The 22,727-nt window shown below is 39.9% G+C and overlaps 1 protein-coding gene across 1 annotated transcript in view; it reads left to right on the top strand.

The window, feature by feature from the left end:
• cadm2b (cell adhesion molecule 2b) overlaps nucleotides 1-22,727 on the top strand; it is a 217,505-nt gene that overhangs the window by 172,030 nt on the left and 22,748 nt on the right. Inside the window, exons 4-8 of the mRNA XM_080460213.1 lie at nucleotides 2,173-2,325; nucleotides 4,741-4,878; nucleotides 18,146-18,304; nucleotides 18,647-18,737; nucleotides 19,883-20,061. Of these exons, the coding sequence (XP_080316339.1) occupies nucleotides 2,173-2,325; nucleotides 4,741-4,878; nucleotides 18,146-18,304; nucleotides 18,647-18,737; nucleotides 19,883-20,061 (720 nt within the window). The remainder of the gene's footprint in view (nucleotides 1-2,172; nucleotides 2,326-4,740; nucleotides 4,879-18,145; nucleotides 18,305-18,646; nucleotides 18,738-19,882; nucleotides 20,062-22,727) is intronic.

Here is a 22,727-nt window from a genome sequence, read left to right as displayed (position 1 = left end):
TATGATCGTATCAGTTGTGTTGTATGGAGTGGTTAACCCCTCTTTATGACATGGACACCTGGAATTGTGTTTTTTCTTTTTGTTTGTTTGTTTGTTTGTTTGTTTGACTTTATGGCTGTAGAATTGTCAGAAAACATGGAATTCATTCAATAATACTGTGTGTTAATTAGCATGTGTTATAATCTTATCTGGTCACATTTCAGAAGTCCTGTGTCACTGTGAAAACTAGTATATGAGTTCAAAGCTGTGTTTCTGTGATTTCTGGTAGTTTTTAAATTAAGTGTCCTCAGACATTTCTATAAGTTTTGACTACACGACTACACACGTCAAGTCCAGTCATTTCTATTTAAGTCAATCAAAGTTTTTCATGGGTTTTCCCATGTTGAAAAGGAGAAGGTCTAAACGTATCTAGTTCTACCCATTAACTCAAAATACTTACTAATATTTTCTAATAGATACTATTAGATATATAAAAGTTATGTAATATGTTCTTAATTGAAAATGTATAATACTACTACTACTATTATTATATATAGTGTATGTATATATATAATATTGATAATAATAATTTACTAAATGATCTTGGTAAAATAAATCTTGGTACATGGTGGTCTACAGAAATGGTGGTTCAACCTTCAATTCTTGATCATGAAAAAGCCAAAACACTGATTCTTAGTCTTGATAATCAAGGCTGGTATTTGTGTTGCACTCAACTGATGAGGGACTGATGGCAGCACAACCTTGAGAGGTAAATAATCAATATGGCTGCTATATTGATGTGAAGCCTCCAGAAGGGATTTAAACCAGAGTGACTCTTTCACAGTCTTACACTGTGTGACGAATCTTTGTTTGAATGAAAAACAGGCTTATATGGTCTGAGAGTCTCCATTTACAAGCTCCAAATGATCTTTATTTTAAAAAATACACACCAAAGATAAACAATAGTTGTAGTGGATGCAGTGGATGCAGTGGTTGCTGGCTGCGGCCTGTCTGTGATGACAAGTGTGTGTAAGTTAACTCTCAAACTCGAATGATTGGACTTTGAAATAATTTATTCCCATGCAATATTTTTGTCCCTGATAACACAAACTGATTGGGAAATGTTGGAGGTGAAGATAATGATGCCTTGCAACAACCACAAATGAAAACCTTTAGATCAGACTATAATGTAATACTATGAATGGAATAAGTATAAAGTAATAGAAAAACCTTAAATATATCACATCATTAAATCATAACTATCTGCATTAAAACAGGATTGTCAAACACATTGTACTTCACATACAGCAGTATTGTACCTTGAGTGGACTGGACCGGTGAAATAGTTGCCATTATAACCTTTAAATTTAAACTTCTAAAGGTTTTTCTTTGTCGTGGTGGAGACTACAATCTCAACATAAAGCCAACTTTAATGAAACCTTCTGGTACAAAATGCAGTGAAATGTCCCCAAAAACCCCCGTAGCTGTTGCATCTTGAATGTTTTTTACAAAGTCACTCTGACAGCGTTGCTTGGTGGTTTGGCGGGTTCTGCTAAGAAATAAAAAGATAACATAAAAAGTTTTAGAATTTCAACCCAAAAAAAGAAAAAATATTACTTAGTTTGACAAAGTCAATGAAGTTTCAGTCTTGACGCACTACGATTGGCAGCCATGTTTTGCATCTGATTTCTTTCAAATGACGCAAATCACACTGTGGCGTTTAAATATATATATCAGTATTATATAAACCGTTCATGTTCACTCTAACTTGTGGCTTCACAATGAGCAGAAGAAGTCCTGCTGCTAAAATCATGAGGTGAATCAGTACCTTGAACGCAGGTGATTACCTCAATAAATATCATAATCGCAGACTCTTTTTTTTTTTTTTCCCTGCTCTTTTGCTCCGCTGCGTGCCACCAATGCCTTCTGCTTCCTTGCTGACTGTGGATAACTCCGCCAACCAAGAATGCAAATGTAGAGAAAGTGTCTCAGACCAGTGGGCGCAATATGCGTTTGCAGCATTTCACAAGCATTTGCAATGTGTTCAACCTCAGAGTAATCCAACTTGTTATGACAAAGGTCATCGGGCTCTTTCTGCACCTCTTGACGCTAACTGCCATCACTGTATCCACACTGATTCAGTCCATTACTGAAACTTTCTGGATCCTTTTTCTGTTGTCCCTTCTGTCGCAGCTCTGAGGGACCACAGAATCGAGCTGGTGCGAGCCACGTCGCAGGAGCTCACCATCAGGATCGGTGACGTCAGCCTGTCAGACGAGGGCCAGTACACCTGCTCGCTCTTCACCATGCCTGTCAAGACCACCAAGGCCTTCCTCACCGTTCTGGGTACGCGTGCCAACTGCAGAGCATCCTCCACAGGCCAACTACTCCTGATTAATTATTCCCCATCTGACACCTGTACATTATGAATCGTTGCCTCTGGCACCAAGAAATCAAACAACTCTGCATTGTATTTTATATTTGTCTGCCAGGATTTAATCAAATGTTATTTAGTGCAGGCTGGCACAATTCAAAGTGTTTCAGAGATGGGGTTTTTTTTAACTTTCGTAATGACATGAATTCATGTCATGTGCATTAGGTTTTTGTTTGCAGTGTGAACGATAAAGCATGGTGTCATAATCTATGATGACTCAACGGGTAAAGGTGAAGCAGAGGTCCAGAACACCAGCATTTGTAAAAGTGCATTTTTCAAATTGTAGAAATCTCACTAAAGAGTATTTATCTCAAGCATGAGCACAACTTTTTAATCACGTATTCTGTCGATGTCAGCAAGTTATCATAACTTTGAAGAAACCAAAAAAAAAAAAAAAAAGGGACTGTACTTATGTATTCACATTCTCAATGGAGGGTTTACCATAAACATTAAAACAAAAGGAGACAAAAAAGAAATTACTCTTCTTCGTCTTCTGGCTGCTCCCTTCAGGGGTCGCCCCAGCAGATCATCCCCCACCCCCCCACGCCCCCACGCCCCACCCCCTCTCCTGTTACACCAACCATCCCCATTTCCTCCTTCACTACTTTCATGAATCTTCTCTGAGGTCTCCAATGTCCTCTGTCCAATATATCAGCTATCTCTCCACAACACATGGTCACATCATCTCACCCTCTCCAAGTTTATCTGTAAACTGCTCAACCTTAGTTGTCCCTCTGATCTCTTCATTTTTAATCCATCCTGTTCACTCCCAATGAAAATCTCAGCATCTTCATCTCTGCCACCTTCAGCTCCTTTTAGATCCACTTTCCTAAAGATGATCCATTTCTTTAGCCTCGGATGAAACGGAGGAATGTTTTTATAAAAGCACTTTTGAACCGAGGTATGATTGGAATTGCTTTTTATTAAGCGTCATGAAGTTTATTGTATAGTAACCTATACATAGAGAGAGAGAGAGAGAGAGATTTGACTAACAGCTCTTTAAGATATGAGTTGTTTTTTTTAAATAAAATAATTTTGAGATGTAACAAGAAGCCAATGCAGAGAAGTTCATGTCGAAGGTACTGGATCCTGTCAGTAATCTCGCTGCAGAATCAGTTGAAGACTTTTTTTAACAGTTATTTGGACACCCTGATTATAGGGAGTTACAATAGTTACTCTGGAAGTAACAAAATGCATGGATTAATTTTCCAGCGTCCCTCTGAGTCAGCATATTCCTGATTTTAGAGACATTCCAGGTGAAAGAAAGTGCTTTTTGTTTAACGTGGGAGTTGAAGGATCAGTCCTGGTCTAAAGTAACACCCAAGTTCCTCACAGTGGTACTGGAGGCCAAAGTAATACCATCTAGTGTTACTATATCTTTAGATAGTTTCTCTCTCAGATGTTTTGGGCAAATATAATAACTTTTATTTTGTTTGAGTTCAGAGGCAGAACATTACAGCCAATCAGAATCAGAATCGGGTCTATTACCAAGAATTTATGTCTTTATGGAAAAGCAACTAGTTTAACAAATTGATCAGTATCATCTGGTTTCATAAATAGATTTGTGTATCATCTGCTAAACAGAGGAAGTTAATTGAGTGTATCCTGATAATATTCCCTGTGTAATGTTAAGAGCATCGGACCCAAGACAGAACCCTGTGGAACTCCACGGTTAACTTTCGTCTGAGCTGAAGAGTCATAAATAACATGAAGGAAGTGGAACCTGTCTGATGAATATGATCGAAACCAATTTAGTGCTGCATATTTAACCTTGATGAAATGTTCCAGTCTCTGTAATAGGATGTTCTGATCAATAGTATCAGCTGCAGCAGTGAGATCTAACAGGACCAGAACAAAGACCAGCCTTTTGTCTGAGGCCATGAGAAGATCATTAGTAACTAAATAATGGCTGACTATCACAAATTTGACAAAAACAGAAGGACAGCTATCAAAGCAATCCAATGAGTGATTTTTTTTTTTTCTCTGCAGAATTTTCTTTTTAACTAAACTCAAAAAAGCAACGTTTTAAATCACTTACATGTGCATTGCCACAATCTTGTGAACTGCTTTTGCTTTAAAGTAAAAAGGTACAGTAAATCTTGTCTCTGATTCTGTCTCTCGGAGGAGAATAAACTCAAAGCGAGTTTCTCTCTGTCAGTATGTTATGTTTTCTGTTGGGTTTGTTGTGTGAGAGGGAAACAACTTGCAGCCCTCACTGTGTTGTTCCGTCTCACTCTCTCTCTCTCTCTCACACACTCACACACACACTCACACACACACACACACACACAGTATGTTACTTAGACTTTCCTCTTCATGCACTACAGGAGTGCCAGCAAGGCCAGAAATCACCGGATTTACCAAGCCGGCCATGGAGAGGGACGTAATCACCCTGACGTGCACCACATCAGGCAGCAAGCCAGCCGCCATCATCCGGTGGTTCCGAAATGACAAGGAGGTCCAAGGTAAGCGTGTGGTTTGGCTTCCACGGCGGCGTCCGCTGTTGCCCCTCGCGCCCTCGGGGAGACGTCTTTACTGTCAGATTATTCCGCTGCCGAGCGTCTCTGTGCTCATCTTCATGCATTGTCCCACTGGCCGGCGAGGTGAAGCGGGGCCATGATTCACATGGCTCGCAGCCACCGCCATCGGCGCCCTTGGAAGCTGTCAGAGGATGCCGGACTGTTCATACCTGGCCAAGGTGAAGACTGCATCTTGCTGAATTTAATTATAAAGCTAAGTGCGGCATAAACAGCAAGGTCTGAAATAACTCTTGTTGGCGCTCAGTACTGATCACCTCAGCTGATTCATCACAAAAAAATCTTACCAGGCATTCATCTTCTAAACTGCTTTATCTCACTCAGGGTCACGCAGTGCTGGAGGCGATCTCAGCTGACTATGAGCAGAGGCAGGATGCACTGTGGACCGGTCACCAGGGCAAACAGGGAGATGGAGAATCACATGCAATTTCATTCACACCGTTTAAAATCACTAATTTACCTCGCATGCATGAGTTTGGAAATTTAAAAGCAAATCAATTGGAAATTACTGAACAACAGATGCTAAATGACCTGAGTCAATACTATAACGTTTATTGAAAGGCGGCACTGCGGAATATTGATTATCAGCATTCTCATCTCACAGGTATGCAAACTTCATATTGTGCAAAGTTATTGTACGTACACACTGTAGTAGGTAATCTACTGACAGTCTTCTGTTTGTCTCCTGCGTTCATTACCACTGTAATTTGGTTAATTTCAGGAAGCTTACATATGTGTAGCAAATAGAGTAATACCACTAATGACCTGCGGGGGCAGTGTTGTGCAGTATGTATGGCTCACCAGCGAAAGAAGCAAAGAAAACAAGTGTGTGTGTGTGGATACAAGCAAATCGTCGTCATAACCTCTCTGACATCAGAACAAACAAAAAGCTTCAAATGACTTGTCAACAATTTATAAATTACTTATAATTACTTATGCCAATAGATTGATGTACAATGGGATTTACTACAACTCAAAATGTTTGCGTCTCATTTTTTTCTTTGTCATTGGGATTTATTTGCTTTGACGTTTCAATATGCTTGATAAATTCCTCCAACAAGTCCAACTCCATTTTGGTGCAGGAGCTGGCTCAACGCTGCAGCGGATTTCTCCATGGAGACCACAAGCAGCCAATTTAGAGAAAGAAATACCATTTCCAGCAAATCATCCTTGTGGAATTGTGGTCCAAAGCACATAAAAGCCTCATTTAAACCGTCCTGCCTGTGCATGATGTCACGATTATTTTTATTCTTTGTGATACTCCTGCAAAAATAACATGCCAACTAAAAAAGTGCAATCTAATTGTGCAAATTCTGCTGGCCTTTTTATAGGTTCTTTGCCGTGTGGAGTTTTCATGTTTTCCCCAGGTACGCCCGTTTCGACATTCGTATCCACAGGCCTATAAGTTGGTGGGTTTGTCACTGACGTTGGCTTGAATGTGTGATCGTCTGTGATGGAGTGGCGCGCCCGGCCTCTCGCCTCTTGTCGGCTTTGATCGGGCTGCAGCCCCCTGTGACTCTTAAGTTGCTAAAAGCGGAGAGAAGATGGATGGATGGAGTTAATTGACTTTTCAATGAACAGACTACCTGTCATGTCCTGCTCGAGATGCTAAACAATCCACTACAGGTTCATTTTAAGGATAAGAGCAGAAGAGTTGAACCTCCGTGCGCGTACGCTATACGAATTGTGTTTGCATGTGCGGCGCCGCCGCTGGACTTCTCATTTGTTCTTGTCAGCCACCGTATCCCAGCTCTCCCTAAACCGAGGTCTTTATTTATTTATTTGCGTATCGAACGACCGCAATTAGCTTCGCGAAACAAGTCACGGGAAGGAGAATGCACAAGAATGCAAAGGCAGAGAGGCCAGATAACTGGTCTCACTCAGCCTGAGACGACGCATTAGGCTGCAGATTGTGCACTGCACTGTGAGCCCATCAGTATGGAGAAAATAAAAAACTGCAGAAGTTTTCTCTGGTTACTCAGTGTGTCTTACAAGCTTTCACTTTTGTGTATTCCTCTCTCCAAACTGTCTGAAGCTCAGCACTTTGTATTTTCTTAGCTTTTATCGGCACCATATTTCTGCTTAAAAAAAAAAAAAGACAGAAAAAAGACAGAAAAAAGACAAAAACATTTAAAAAAGAAAAAGGAATGTTTTTCCTCAATTTGATGGCAGAGGTATGCTGCACGTAGCTCTTTAATGTAACAGAGCCTGCTGTGGAGGCTCAGTGTGACAGTTGCTCCTTATTGAAGATTTGCACCAGAGAGCTTTTCTTGGTGGTTCTGTCGGTGTCTGCCCAACATGGCATGATGATTGATGGCAGAGGGGCCGGGATATGAAGTTTTCTTGTTGAAATGACATGCACGTATCTTCCTGAAAGGCCAGTCGGAGAGCTGGCACACAGCATTACAACCAGACTAGGCTGTCCGTCTCGAGTGGCATTGAGATGATCTCTTTTGTGCTTTATTTTTTTTGAAATGCACTTCAGAAGCGATTCTTTAAAGCTCAAAAACAAGATCCCAACATTCATATGGAATGAAATCTAAATGTCAAATGTAATCTAATAGCGTTTAAGGGGTGATGCAGTTTTCTAAGTGCATTGTGGTAACTATTGACTGATATACACGATGTTCTCTGTGTTGAAACCATATTCCAGTGTGATATAACATTTGAACATTATGAACAAATGGGAGGGCATGCTGTGGGTTTTTTCTCCATAAACAACACTAATGGGTTTATATTCCACAACATGTTTTATTGAGATGTAAGTGGTGTTCAATCAATAGAGTTTGTCTCCAGTCATTATAGCACATATTGCTGAAAATAAAAGTGAATGTACATTACAGGATGTGAGCTTTCCTCCTTATCTCCAATATGTTGTGTGTGTGTGTATAGAATATATATATATATATATACTCTGTAGAAGAGAAAGCCTTGTGCTTCAGATTCACATTTATCTTCATTACATTTGAACTTGATAATCGTCTCCCGTTGTTACTCCTGTTTTCATAATGTGCAAATAGCAGTATTATTGTAATGTCTCACTGATTGAGCCATCGGCATTGTGCACACGAGGTTAATTTCAGAATCAATAAAAAGAAAACACACACACACAACTAAATGTTATATACCGATATATATATATATATATATATATATATATATATATATATATATATACAATGGAAATCTCTAAATAAGCTGAAAAATCCAATGCAGGTCTTTAAAAGTTCTACATGTTTCGAGTGAGTTTGTTGAAGTTAATGAGACGCTCCTCCTCCAGTAAACAGGGGTTTGGTGACACAGTAACTACAACTAAAGCTCATAGCTGGCCCATGAGGAGGTTAGACAGACGGCAGCTGTGCAGCTACTTATCACTTACTAGTATGTTACTGTGCAAACCAGTAAGAATCACCACACTGCATTTTATCTTATTTTACAGAGCAAAAAAAGAATTACATCCTATGACACTTACTATATTTTGACAGGAAAGAAAGAAAATGGTTATATTCCAAAATAATTACAAAACAATGACTATGTATTGAATATATGTTTCCACTAAGGAGGAAATATTCAGGCATCAAGGTAATAATGTGACATGGAGCAAGGATTATTTTTATACATGTGTTTTGTTTTATAATTACAGTGTAATAATAATACAATTGGGGAGAAAAACTCGATATGACTTCAATTATTTTGCGGTGGTGACAGAAGTGTTTGTGGAATTGTGTAAATGTAACTAGTTTTCACATAAATGTCCAAATTAAATGATAATACATCAATTGTGTTTTCACAGGACATACTGTACGAGTATATAACAAATATAAACATGTGTGTTTATAACAGTGAATTACAAACAACTTGCTTCATTACCAAACACTACATGTTATGACAGTAATTTAGAGGTATATTTCAGCAGGTTATGCAGAGTCTATGTATGTGTGTCCCTGGTGGGAGGTGATGACTCCCCACATTCAGATTTGTCTTCAAGTCTTCCCCCAACTGTGCTTTTAATAGTTCCACTTGCATGCAGCGGGTTTCATTGAGCCACTTGGGCAAACAGCGCCGGCGTGGTGCACCTCCAACCTAAAGCGAGATAAAGAACGTAGCAGAGACTGGAGGGCTCGACTTAAAAACTTCATTTCCATGTCAAAGTGTCAGACAGGGGGAATGTCAATCAGCGCTGCGAACTCTCGCCTTTTGTAGGCGCTGCTTTAAAGCGTTCTTTAGTGAGTATGTGCTGGGAGCAGCATGTTTTGCCATTGGTTCTTTTGTGGAAGATCATTGCCGCCAGTGTCTGCTGTCAGTCAAATCTATCCCCACAGGGGGAACCAGTCTACAAAGCTGGGAGACGACAGCAGGTGTAATAGCAAAATACATGTCATATTTATTTCATGCTCTGATGATTTGTTTTTCAACAATTTATATTAGAAGCACGCAGCATTACAAACCTCAAAATGCAACTGTCATCTAGTGTCAAATAATTTGTTTACAGAGTATAGAGCCGTACAAATTACTTGTGTCGCTGAATGACAGCCAGGCTTCAAATTGTAATCTATTGAGGAACAAAAAAGAAAAAAAAATCCACCCACAGTCACTCTCTCTTTGCATACATAAAGTGGCCTATATTTCCTTTTCACAGGGGCACAAAGCCTCATTCAAATTTTCTACTCAGCGTTAGTTGAGATATCAAAACATTTAAATCCAGACGACAAAGAAATATATTATTTTTAGTAAAAAATTTGATATTAAATCTGCGTCCTCTGCGCTGTAAAAGCAGAGGAAAAAGTTGAAATATCACCTGATACGCTCCCATATTTCTACCCCAACGTTATGCGGCGCCGCAAACTTCCTACTCGACTACTTGACATGACTCTTGAAGAAACTTCTGGCTTTGGGACGTGAAAAGCAACAACAACTTTTACTCGTCGGGGGGAAAAGCAGATTAAGACGTGCTGCCAGACTGTGGAAACAACCCCGGATATTTGCACTGCACGCTTTTCCAAAACTCTCTCTCTCTCTATCTCTCTCTCTCACTCTCTCTCTCTCTCTCTCTCTCTCTCTCTCTCTCTCTCTCTCTCTCTGTTTCCTCACACTGAATCTACTGTAACAAAGTGAGAGGCCGTGTTACTCATTCTAATGTGAAGATCACTGCAATGAAGAAGGTAGTTAGATATGATTAGAAACTAACAAGCAGATGCTAAAAGTGTTGAAAAAAAAGTACATTGCGTGTAATGCATGCAAATAAATACAAATTAAAAATGTGGAATATTGGCCATAGTGTAAAACTCAAGGATTTATTATTTAATAATCAGGACTTACATGTATTGCTCCGATTTCGAAACCTGGTGATAGCACGATGTAATTATGAAGTTTCCGTGACAGTGTTACGGCACTCGGAGTCACTGAAAATGCAAATTCTTGAAATTGCTTTGAAAGCAGCGCCAACACAACGTTTCTGCTTGTAACTTGTAACTAGTAACTAGTTGTTCTGCACATGTGTGAGGAGCTGGACAATAACGACAACGTTTGCCTCCAGAGTGTCATGACTCCTCGTCCATGTTCTCCTGGGACTTGGTAGTTTTATAGAATAACAATTGGTCGTCTGTCCATACAAATGTCCGTGTACTCCCCGTTGTTAATGTTTAGAACGTATTGTTCCCTGCACGCGTGTGTGTGTGATCTCATTACAAAAACAAACAGTGGCGACTCGTGGCCCGGCATGCAAACCACAGAAATCTACATTTCTACCATTTCTGTATAAACACATACTATTTCAAATTATTGTTGTGTAAATAAGAACCTTTTCTGAAATATAAATGCGGCAATCATACATTTTCACTTGAAATAGTCATGTAAACGGGATCTCGGACACAAAAAGTGGAGAAAAAGTGAAATATTTTCTTTGGAATTAAAGTGAATTTGTATTTTGCCCAAATATTGCATGAATTTTGGGTGAAATCTTCTGAAAATGTTGTCCAGTACTTGCAGGACTTTTTTTCTCCACACAATTTAATTGCTAAAAGTTAAATAATTTGTTGTTGTCAGCTAAATGATTAAATGTACATCTATCTCAGGTCGACACTACACATAGTAGTAATGTATATACAGTATATGTATATATCGCAGCAGCATTGACTGGATCAACTCGCAGTCACATTGAACTAAACCATTTCAAAATCAACCTGAACAGAATTTTGATGTGTGTCACCAGTATCATGCAGGTTATGCTGCACGACACCAGAGACGGTTTGATTCCGCAACAGGACCTTGCACTTCTTCTTAATTCAGGTGAAGGTAGCGGCTTCATGAAGTCAATGGTATAGTTCGATTTATTTTAAACGACAGATGAATGATAACTTCCAGACTGCTGCGTGACTCATTTAAAGTTGGGCTCGTCAGTGGAGACAGAAACAGGAACGTCCCTGTTTGCTGTCTTGCAATAGACACACTAATATTGTGCCTCGGTTGCATAACAATTGAGCGTTGGAGACATACAGGCTCTCGCAACCGGTGCAACAATCACTCTGTCAGGCAACAAGCGAACTGGAGCTCATAAAAGGATCTCAGATGAAAACCAGACTGACAGGCTGAAGACTCGTCTGTGAAAACGCAGTAAAAAAGATTTTAAAGTTTGTTTTTTTTTCAAAAGAACTGGGCAGATGTTTAGAACGTTCGTCCTTCTGGATCTTTCTTACCAATCAAGGTAATTGATGACTCGACATTAACATGGGTTCATGAGTAACTGTCTCTGTGTTCTTGCTCTGTCCAGGTTTGTAATCCGCCTTCATCTGCAGTTAGATGGGATCAATCTTCTCTTTTTTAGTTAGTTAGTTATAAATTTGAGCCTTAATGACCCAATTCTGAAATAATCCCTTGGTCCTGATAGCTATTGCTACTATTCACTCATCATACAATATTTTCATACATAGGTTTTAAGATTATGTAACCTTCAACGTGGGACATATTAAGAGAAAGCTGGAACGTATCTGAGAATTTCGAGAAAAAAATAAATAAAAATAGGCCACGGCAATGAAATACAGCTTCTTGTATTGTAGAACCTCAAAAGATTTTTTTTTTTTCTTTATTTATTGCCTGAGATGATGGGTTGGGGCTATTTTTAGACCGTGTTTACTTTTTCGCAGCAAGCCCAGCTTCAATGCAAACTAATCTCCTTCCCTTTTAAACATAAAACATTTATAAACCAATCAAATTTAACTTCCCGCGAGTGGTGGAGAAAGTTGAAGGGCCTGATGGGCTTTTCTATGGGACCAGATGTAGGATACCAAAGTGGCTGTGTTTGAATATAAACAGCTACATTTAAAGGTTGATTTTATTTGATGAAATTACATCTCTTAATTAATCGTATTTAATTTGCTTCCAAGGAGAGAGCTTTCATTTAGAAATTGATTTGGAGCAACTTTAGAATCCAGCGTCTTGACTCGGTGCCGCACGGCGCCGCTCTCCTGTTATTAGTTAGTGATTTAAAATTTTCAGTCATTTGTAATACCCAGCAGTTTGACATCATTTCAATAAGGAGAGAACAAAATAAACAAGGCTTTTTAAGGTGGATGTGATGCTTTTGAAGCCACATCAGTGACATTAGAGCAGGGTTGTCAAACATGAGGTTCGTGGGCCAAGACCGCGCACAAGAGCCGCCAATCCGGCCCTCCAGATCATTTCAAAGGAAAAAAAAGATTAAAAAATTTTACTATTTGTAAAAATATAGACATTTTTATCACGTATATGCTACACCACAACAAAGAAAAACTTTAAAGTTTAAATCTTAAGGTTATCATGGTACTTTTTTTTTTTACCAGTCCGGCCCACTCAAGATGAAATTGTTCTGTATGTGGCTGCTGAATTCAAACGAGTTTGGCCCCTCTGAGGTGGACGAAAGGAGTAAAAGACAAGATGTAGTCACTGCTGTTGATGCAGCCGAGTGTCGCTGGTGGGAGAATTGGAGCGAACTGGAGGTGGTGAGAAGTGTGCGCCACAGGATGTGATGCAGAATCACCCACTTACAGTTTTATTCAAAGAGTACGGAGTTTAGACTGATGGGCTGAAGAAAGCACATGTGAGAAGAGAATAAGATCACAAACTGTGTCGTCAAGATGAAGATCAGGAGATTTATACTGGACTCAGTGATAAAACCCACGAAGCTTCAGAAATATCAACATGCAGAAAAAAATACTGAGCAACACATTGAAAATTACTAATCGATTGAAAATCCATGAGAGGAAATGGAATTTGAGGAAATAGTGATTTGCACGTACACACATTGTGCAGATACTGCTCCTGTATGACACAATGGGTAAAGAGCTTTGTCTCTATAGCATATTCATCAACAAGGCAATTCCGAGTGCTAACAAGAAACTGGCAGGAGCAAATCCACTGAAAAATATGAATGGAGATGAAACGAATGAATAGTTGCATCACTGGGGGGGAAACAGAAACACCTCCAACCTCATTTAAAAAAGAAATCAGAGTTGGAGCCGTCCTGCAGTCTGCGGATGTAAGTCTGTGTATCATCTGCATATGATGGCACATTTTGGTTGTTATCTAAAATGTAAAATGTAGGTGCAAGGAGACATTGAATAATGTTGTGACACATCGGCTGAGCTGTCAGTACTGTGTGGGTCAGCCTAATGACTGATTCAGCCATTAAATTCTGCTGAAGTTACATCATTTCGTGGGAGGAAGACGATTTTTAATCTTGAAAGAAGTGGCTCTTGAAATAAACTGATTCGTGAAGTAAAAACAATAACAAGCTGAGATAAACTACAAATATGCAGTCAGGTCACAACAAAAGCAAGTCGCTGTTAATGTATGTCTGCTAATGCAGCCCAAGGATACGAGCTAAAATGAACGTTAGTTAATGTTGCTGTCAGGTGGACTGAGAGAGTTCCAGATAAATGAAGCCCTACAATGGTAAATAGTGGTCGATCTGTTCTTTTATTTCCTGATAATTTAATTGTCAGTGAAATATTTGCATTAATTATCTTCCCGTGTTATCCCGATCCTAATGATGTGTGCACAGCTGTATGGTTGTAATGTTAGTAGGGCGCATTAGCTGAGCTGTCAGTCACTGTGTGGGTCACTTTAAAGACGGATTCACTCAATATATTCAGTTGGTGGGACAGAGATGTGCTTCAATCTTCAATCTTCAATCTTTAATCAACAGATTCAGGAAGTGAAGACAACAAGGAAGCTGCAACAAAACATAATCTGATGCTCATGCAATCCTGTGACTGTGTCACTGGTCCTGTGGATTATGTTAATGTTTCATGTATTCATGGGTTGGTTCGTCTTAAATATACAGGAGTTTCAAGCAATAATAAAAATGTATTTAACGTCAATGATAACATCTGACTTTATAAAGCATTAGGTGCAGTTTGCACTTAATGCACTGGTCATTTTTTAACATTAGCATTTTTCAATACCATTTTCACATACAATATTTGACCTGAGTTTTATATCCTACATTAAAGAGGCACACTGCCTTTATTAGCTGTGTGAAAAATGTATGTGTGTATATATACATATATATATATATATATAAGAACAATCATGAAGTTGTGACATGTGACTTGGTCCAAATATGTTGCACATACATGCAAATATAGAAACCAGTAAACATGGGCTTTTCATACAGCATGGGTATTTGTAGAACTACACTGCTAGTTGAAGTTTTGTATTTTAAAGAACATAAAGATGGACTTTATTTTAAAAAATATTCTTGTTTGGGGGACTTTTGAGCTTTCGTGAACAACGCTGTATGTTTTCATCACTCTTTTTCAGTTATGTTTGACTCAGTTTGATTTTCGTGTTCCCCAAGCCTCAATATTTAAGCAGGTGATTCATTGTATTAATGATTTGTTATACAAACTGCAAACCTGTGATCAGTGGTTGACGTCAAACCATCCAATTTTATGGTGTGAAAGCATTAAATTAAAGGATCGTACCACCAAAAAAATCACAGAGCAGATATTTAAGGCTCTCACAGTAACCCAACTACAGATTTACCAGAAGAAACATGTTTTTTTTATGCTTAATTGCCTTCATCAAAACACTAAATGTGCTAGATTGTTCATTAAGGGTGAACAAATTCTTGTGTAAAATTAAACACCCCGAAAAAAGCCCCAGACAAATAAAGCTAAAATATTTTACTTTTGTGAAAACGAGTTCATACTTAATGAGATTTCAAATAAACTGGGAGAATTAGGTCAAAACACTGAAAGGAGAGGGAAAAAAAAATAAAAAAAAACATTCTCAAAACATTTTGTGCCGCCATTAATAGTCAGTCAGCGGTAGGCTGCACACAGCGGTGAGTAGGAGGTTCTCGTTTTAAAAGACACACAGCTTGACATCGCTCCAAGGGTTACACATTAATTTGTTCGAAAGGTACAACCTGAAACACTTTGTCAGAATAAGAAAAGGTTTTAATTGATATTGACTTATTTCCACAACTTGACAGATTGACCCAGTGAACACTAAACAATAATATGTATGAGTTTAGTATTCTCGTATTCCAGTGTTGTATTTATTAACCCCTGAGGAGTCAGAAACAGTCACTTCCTATCAGAGCTGCGGACAAGAGTTCCCAGGTTCCTGCCTGCAGACCGGCCGGCCTCTCGGGGCTTCAAAGCAGCTGCACCTGAACAGATCGTCGTTGCTGCGTGCGTGTTCTGTCGGCGATGCTCGCAGCCGCCTTGAAACCGACTGACAGCCTCTCTGGTGCAGCGCCGCTGCTGCAGGCAGCTTAACGAATGAGAGGAAAAGCTGGAGAGATTTGTGTGTAATGCCACAGAGGCACTTCCTATTCCCCCGCCTGCACTCGGGGGCAAAATCCAAGGCTTTTGACTCTCGGATGCAAGGCCTCTGACTTCCCTGTTTGTTCGAATGATGCGTCATTTATGGTAATTGGCTGAATTCTTTGTGGCGTCTGTTACTTTCGGTTTTGAAGTGCGGCTTCGTATTATGCATACAAATGCAAGAGACTTGAATAATTAATATGACCAGTTCTCAGAAGGATTGCAATGTGTACATTGACTTGCACAATGAAAATATGTGCTTGAAACTGTCATGTCTGAAAAACAATCAGATGATTATAAACTTTTGTGGCGTCCATGGGAAGTTAGAAAGTTGCAAGTTGGAACTTCCTCTTAAAGAGAGGCGTATTTGAGGTATTAGTGCATATGTGATGCCCCCTGTAATAAACGCCCTCTCCGGTCTAATGCAGGGATTTGCGGGTGTGGGAGGATGAGCTGCACTCTATCCCCGAGCCCCCTCAAAACTTTCACACCACACATGCTTCGTCTCACACCAAGTAGTAATATTTGGTCCGATGCCGAACTTTTTCCTTGTTTTTCACGTTCTATGATCTTAACAACTGTCTGGGATCCATAGGCAATAGTACGCAGATGTCTTGTGCGGCTGGTCAGATGTTTTTAATTGAAAATATCAGGTCCATCCTTTCATCCACACTGCAAAAACATTCTCCTAAACCAAAACCTCCATATCGGATTTCTTCTCAGGAAATATAGGCAAAAAATAAAAAAACGGGTCCAATCCAGGGGCTTTTTGTTTGTCATCCCTGACTTACATCCACACTTTACCTGTAGCTCTCCGGCGCCCCCCTTTGCAAGGCCCAGCCCACACATTAACCTTTGGTTACAGTTTGCTACTTAAAAATGAAAAGAACAAGCTTCATCTCCATCTAATTATAGAGTCACGAATTAGCCTTTAATGGCTTTTTAAAAAAGTCACACAATTACACAGAAAACTCCTCAAAACAAACCTGGACCTAAACCGAGGACCGTCTCAATTTGACTCCAGTGTGATAACTACACCACCAATGATTGTGATGTTTGTTGTGATGTTTCCTACAAGGTTGATTTCCCAACTCTGGAGTTGTAATTTTACAAACTGATAGCAGAACAGCAACTTAGAGCACAGAAAGAATAAAACTAAAACTAAATAATGATTAATCCTCCGTTTAGGGGAACGTTGAATAATCCGAGATCACCCAGATCAAGCCGTCTCTCCCAGTTTGTATCATCTCTACTCTAAAATACATTCGAAAGCTGTCAAGTCATCTCATAAAAGAGTTGACACCAGTAATTATTGCAGTACATGCAAAAAAAAAAAAAAAAAAAAGTGGTCATTCTGAAATTGTAGCGGCTATAATAGCATTATCAGGTCCAATAAAAAAAATGTATTCTCTCGCACACGACAATATCAAAGAGAATCAGTGGAGTGGAACAAATGGAACAGATCAGCCCAAAATGATGATGATAGGGGTGATCGGGGTTTCATTGCTGAGGGGATTTTAGTATTTAATAGACCGAGGGATTTCTGAGCTGTTTGTGTGTATGTATATGTGTGTAAGAGTGCAGGGAGTATATGTCTGTGTGTTGATTAAAGTGGTTTTGCACTGGATGTGCAGGCAGAGGAGCGGGGTGGTGTGAAGAAGCATCTCTAAAGAGAAATCCTTCTGAGGCCACTGTCAGGTAGTGTCTTATTCAGATCCAATAACCTCGTGCAGCTGTTTCCAGAGAAAAGTGGCTGTACCACACTGAGTGCAAACAGCGGAGCAGATGAAGAAAAGCACCCAATTATCTCCTAACGAAGGCAACATCACAGGCCAGGGAGAAAGCAAACACAAATCAGGATCTGAAGTGGTGTAAAGGCTCAATGTTTGGGCACGAAACTACCACAAAGGCGAGAAAAAGTATGGAAAAGTGTGACTAAAACTATGGAAATCCACCCCATCCATGCTGCGGGTGGGGGTGTTTGTGTTGACTGGGATGTTTGAGAGATGGTCCTGGAGGAGCAAACACACCCAACCAACCGAGTCAACGCTCACATTGCTCTCCCTTCACTTTTCACTCTACTTTGACTTGACTTTCAAAGGCCAAGGATTCTCTCCCTCAAAGGAGTTGCAGAGGAAAAACAACAACAACAACAACACTGCGGCTGCCTGTGTCAGAAAAGCAATGTCTTGAAATGCAATTTCATGTTCCTCACTTTTCTTTTTAAACATTTACAAGCAGTTTTTTTTTTTGGGGGGGGGGGGGGGGGGTTGTTTTTCTACTCTGTTTCAAAAATAATTTGGGGGGTAAAAGTCCAAAAACTGCATCCCCCACAAAAAAACCCATTATAAATTCACAAGAACACTGTCGTTCTGGTTCTACAGGCACAAAGGAGGTGAACGCCACAGGAAAGTCTTTCACGGTGAGGAGCAGCCTCCAGTTCCAGGTGGATCGACGGGACGACGGCGTCGCCTACACCTGCAGCGTGGAGCACGTGTCTCTATCCACTCCTTACATGACAACCGAGGTGCTGGAGGTCCACTGTGAGTGCAGTCATACCTCGCAAAGCTGGATTAGGCTGTGAGATTAGCATTGAGGAAAAAAAAATACAAGGGTTGAGATTACATTTATGTCTGCAGGTTTAGCTTTGCATTTGTTCTGGATTAGTGTAGGATTAGTTTGCAGGTGAGGGATTAGTACCAAAGCAGAACAGGGATATGGGCTGGAGCTCGGAGCTGCCCAATGGGTAAAGCACTAACTACTGTTGTACTCTGTCAGTGTGAAAGTTAAAGCCTCAGTGCCGCCTCAGCTTTGGATTTCTTTTTTTTCCCTCTCTCGCTCTCTCTCTCTCGTTTTTTTTTTTTTTTTTTGTCTCGTCTTTGCAGATGCTCCCCATCTGAAGATCACACGTTCACCGATTATCCCACAGGAGGGGCAATACTTCAAACTGGAGTGTGTTTCAATAGGGAACCCCATGTAAGTTTGAATTTATTCACAACTTCTTTTCAAGGTTGTTGAGATCACAGAAATGTGTGTCACCTATACTGCTCACTAGACAGTCATGCATCACTTACGCTAATATTTCTTCACCTTTAATAATACATCGGCTCTGTTGTTGTTGATGCTGTTAAAGCGTCCTTCAATTCCTGAAGACGGGAAACCGTTGGAGCGTCTCGTTATCAATGTCTGTCTGAGGACCTTCTGTAGTAACACAGATATTCAAAGAGCCTCGGGCTTCTTTGGTGCGTTTCCAGTCCATCCAGTTCATTCATGAGATCCGCTGACATACCTGCAAAGCAAAATGAATGGGCGGAAAAGGCTTAGGAAGATTGAAATGAACCAAGGCCAGTCAATACAAGTGTAAATAATGGTGATTGTGCACCAATATTAAACATAGGAAGAATATTACAGTGTTTTCATGCAGTTGGGGACTTGCTGAAAGTCCCAACAAGTCATCATACTCATAATTTGCAATGCTTATAAGGTGAATGTTATCAAAGCAGTTCAATAATGAATTCATGCATTTTTCATCCTCGCTATTGAAGTGTGGATATTTTCACTCCAACTGCGACAAGGCCAGGTTATTAAAATGCATCATAGAGAAATACTTTTCCTCATGCGGATAAACAAACCCTGCCAGGCTATCATATCTGCAGCTTTCTGAAATTTCCCACTCCGCCAGTGGAAGGTTCCCAGTCTGATGGCGTTCAGAGGTATCATTCCCCAGCCGCGAGCAGCTGTGGCTCAGAAGGCAGAGCTTGAAATCTTCCAACTCCAAGTTTGTCGATTGTATCCCCATTGCTGTCTGTCAATGTCTCCAAGTGTCCTTGGGCAAGACACTGAATCCAGAGTTTCTTCCAGTGGAGAGCGAGCACTTTTTTTTCTGTCACCACCGGAGAGTGTGTGTGCGTGTTTGTGTGTGTAGGTCATATACAAAAAAAAGTAAACTTTCCATTTTCCTGGTACAAATGAGTGCAACATCAACGTTGTTGTCTTACATATGCTCATATTCGTTAGAGATTATGCAGCTTTACCCTTGTTTCTAAGTATTTGGGTGTTTGTGTATAGTAGTATGGAGGATAAGTATCATCAAAACGTGTTGTTTTTATCCTCCCCTCCAGACCCGAACCGGTGCTGTGGTCTAAAGATGGAGGAGAGCTCCCAGACATCGAGCGTATGATTGTGGAGGGCAGGGAGCTCACCATCACCACGCTAAACAAAACGGACAACGGCACGTACCGCTGCGAGGCCAGCAACCACCTGGGGACCAGCAGTGCCGAATACGTACTGTTTGTATGTGGTGGGTACTTCACTGACATCTATGGTCTCTCTATAGGTGATCACTTTCTTTATTTTATTATTTTTTCCCAGATCATTTCTTGCTGCTGTTTTCTCACTCTCACGGCTTTGCAGCCCACTCAGCCCACTGTGCTCACTCAAACATGGTTGGTGTTTATCACAAAGACAAAAAAAAGGCCATTTTGGGCCAACGGGGAGAGTCAGCTCGCAACAGGCAATAAGGCAAATGCATAACAGCAGGATAAGTTATTTATTTATTTGCAGTGAACATACGTCCACAGTTCCAGAAATTTAAGTATTTTTCGTCTTATAATTTGCCAATCATCCCGACTTCTGGAGACTTTATCTCACAGTTTTTGAAGTCCCATCTGTTTAATATAAACCAATAATAAGAGCATAAGAGCCAAAAGCTGAAGGATAATTAATAAATATTCTGGAAGGCACAATTTTGTGAATCTGGCTCATCAAAGAACTACTGATTACTTCATGTGAGACTTCATTATTAGTTTCTCCATCCAGTTTTTGGTTTTAATATTTAATTATCTCCTCTGTTTTCTTATGACTTCAACTACAGCATCATCCGTGTGTGATTGGTCCAATTATTTGAAGGCAGTTTGCACCATTTCATGATCCATTGATCTCCATTCTTGTCTGGAAAGGTTAAAAAAAACAATAAAATGTAAAATTTTTATTGAGTCAAATTTTGACTTTTTATAACTTAATTTATTTAGTTCACTTATTTGTGTATAATGTGCGTCAAAAATATAAAAGTCCGCAAATCTTGAAAACCTTGTCCCTGCAGCATGTCTTCCGTTATTAGTAGGGGGAAAATGCGTAACAATCATTTACATCTGTGCTATTGTGCTATTTGCAGTAACCTACCAGCATCAGCCAATCTGTGAATAGATTATATCTTGTACTATTTTGTGAGACGAGCTTGTGTGTTGATCTTTAATTGAAAGGAAATAGAATTGAGGATATAGTGTGACAAGATGACGTGACATGACAAGAACTGCAGGTGAAACTCTGGCTGCTGTGTGAAACAATCCAGAATCACAGTCATGCAACAGATCAGAGTACGAACTCCGAAACAAGCACCGATGAACAATCGGGCCCGACGAGACGGGACTAGATTAAAGCCGGGATGAAACAGACAGACGTGGTAGGACCCGGTGAAATCTCTTTTCTTCCTGACTTATATTTATCTCTTTTCGTAAACAATTTTTACCTCAGAAACGTCAACTACAGACACCAGTAATTACAACATGCCACTTGGGCTTTTTGTTCAAACGACGGACACATCAACAGTGTGTCTCTTAGATTTTTTTTGTTTATGCTGATGATTGTTTACTGGAGGATTATTTGTCTTAGCATGATTTTGTGACAGAACTCAGCAAACCATCGAATACGCTGTAAACAGGACAGCTTCTACAATGAATAACACATTTGTCTTTCTTTTATAACATCTGCTTGTGACGAGATACAAATATATAGAGTAACTAAACATCTTTTATTCACATTGTGTAAATTTTTTTCATACAAAATCTCAAGAATGTCCCGTTTTTGTTGATTTTCAAGGGACTATCAAGCATGCATTTCCATTGATTTGTCACTGATGTAGTTTGTTTCATGTAACGTAACTCGACTAGTTAATTCAAATATAGAAAGTGGCTTTGTTTTTGGAAATATAAAATTAAATATGGTCACTTTAGTCAGCGGTCACCATGGAAACCAGTAACGCTGGCTTGATCACGGTGCCACCATGCAGCTGGTTTTACAATAAGCGTATAACACAACAAATATCAGTTCTTTTCCGACATTTCATATGAATTTGACCCCACCTGCTTTGTTACACGTCTTTAAAAAGAGGACAAGTCTCTGGTCGTTCTAGTCGTCCCGAACTACCTTTACAATTTACCAGTCAAGCAAACCTGTATAGATCATCACCTGCTGGAGGCGTGGTTAAAGGCAACACGTCTGCACTCAATTGGCCAAATCCTTTCCTGCTCGAATGCATTTTTGTGGGATTTCACAGAATCTGAACTTTTGGACAATGTGATTAAATCTCTACCTTTATAACGTCTAAATTGTAAACCCTGCACGAGTAGGTGTTTATGAGTAAATATCATTCCCAAGTCTTGATTGCGTCTACATTTTCCACATCAACAATCACTGGGACCAAACAAGGGAAGACGTGACCGACTGAGACGTCCTGGCACCAGCATCACTTTATAGAGCCGGGAGTGGAAAGATGGACCGGACACGGGTGGAGACGATCATGAAGGGAAGTGCTGCAGATACTTTGAGTGAAAAGACCACTTTAAAAGAGAGAAGAGTTCATGCACAAGACAAGAAAATGGCCACTCGGTGAAACGTGTTCTTTCTTCGTCGCATTGCCACATCTATTGCATAGATTTAGTTTTACTAAAACTTTTATTTAAGGTTTATGTTTCATTTTGAGGCTGTTTCCATGCCATGTAAATTTCCCTCGCCTCTCTTTAAATCAGAGGTCTTAAACACACAGCTCAAAGAGCCCAACCCGGCCCACAAGAGGACACTTTCCGGCTGTGAGACATTGTAAAACATTATTATATTTGGCCACAAGGGGCGCTCTTGAGTCTGTTTTATGTGGTGAATCAGCTCAGGTGATCAAGATGAGAGAAGATG

This window comes from Lipophrys pholis, assembly GCF_963383615.2.
Source record: "Lipophrys pholis genome assembly, chromosome: 3".
Classification (NCBI taxonomy): Eukaryota; Metazoa; Chordata; class Actinopteri; order Blenniiformes; family Blenniidae; genus Lipophrys; species Lipophrys pholis.
Note: the sequence above shows the minus strand (reverse complement) of the source record. Positions and strands in the feature narration are given on the sequence as shown.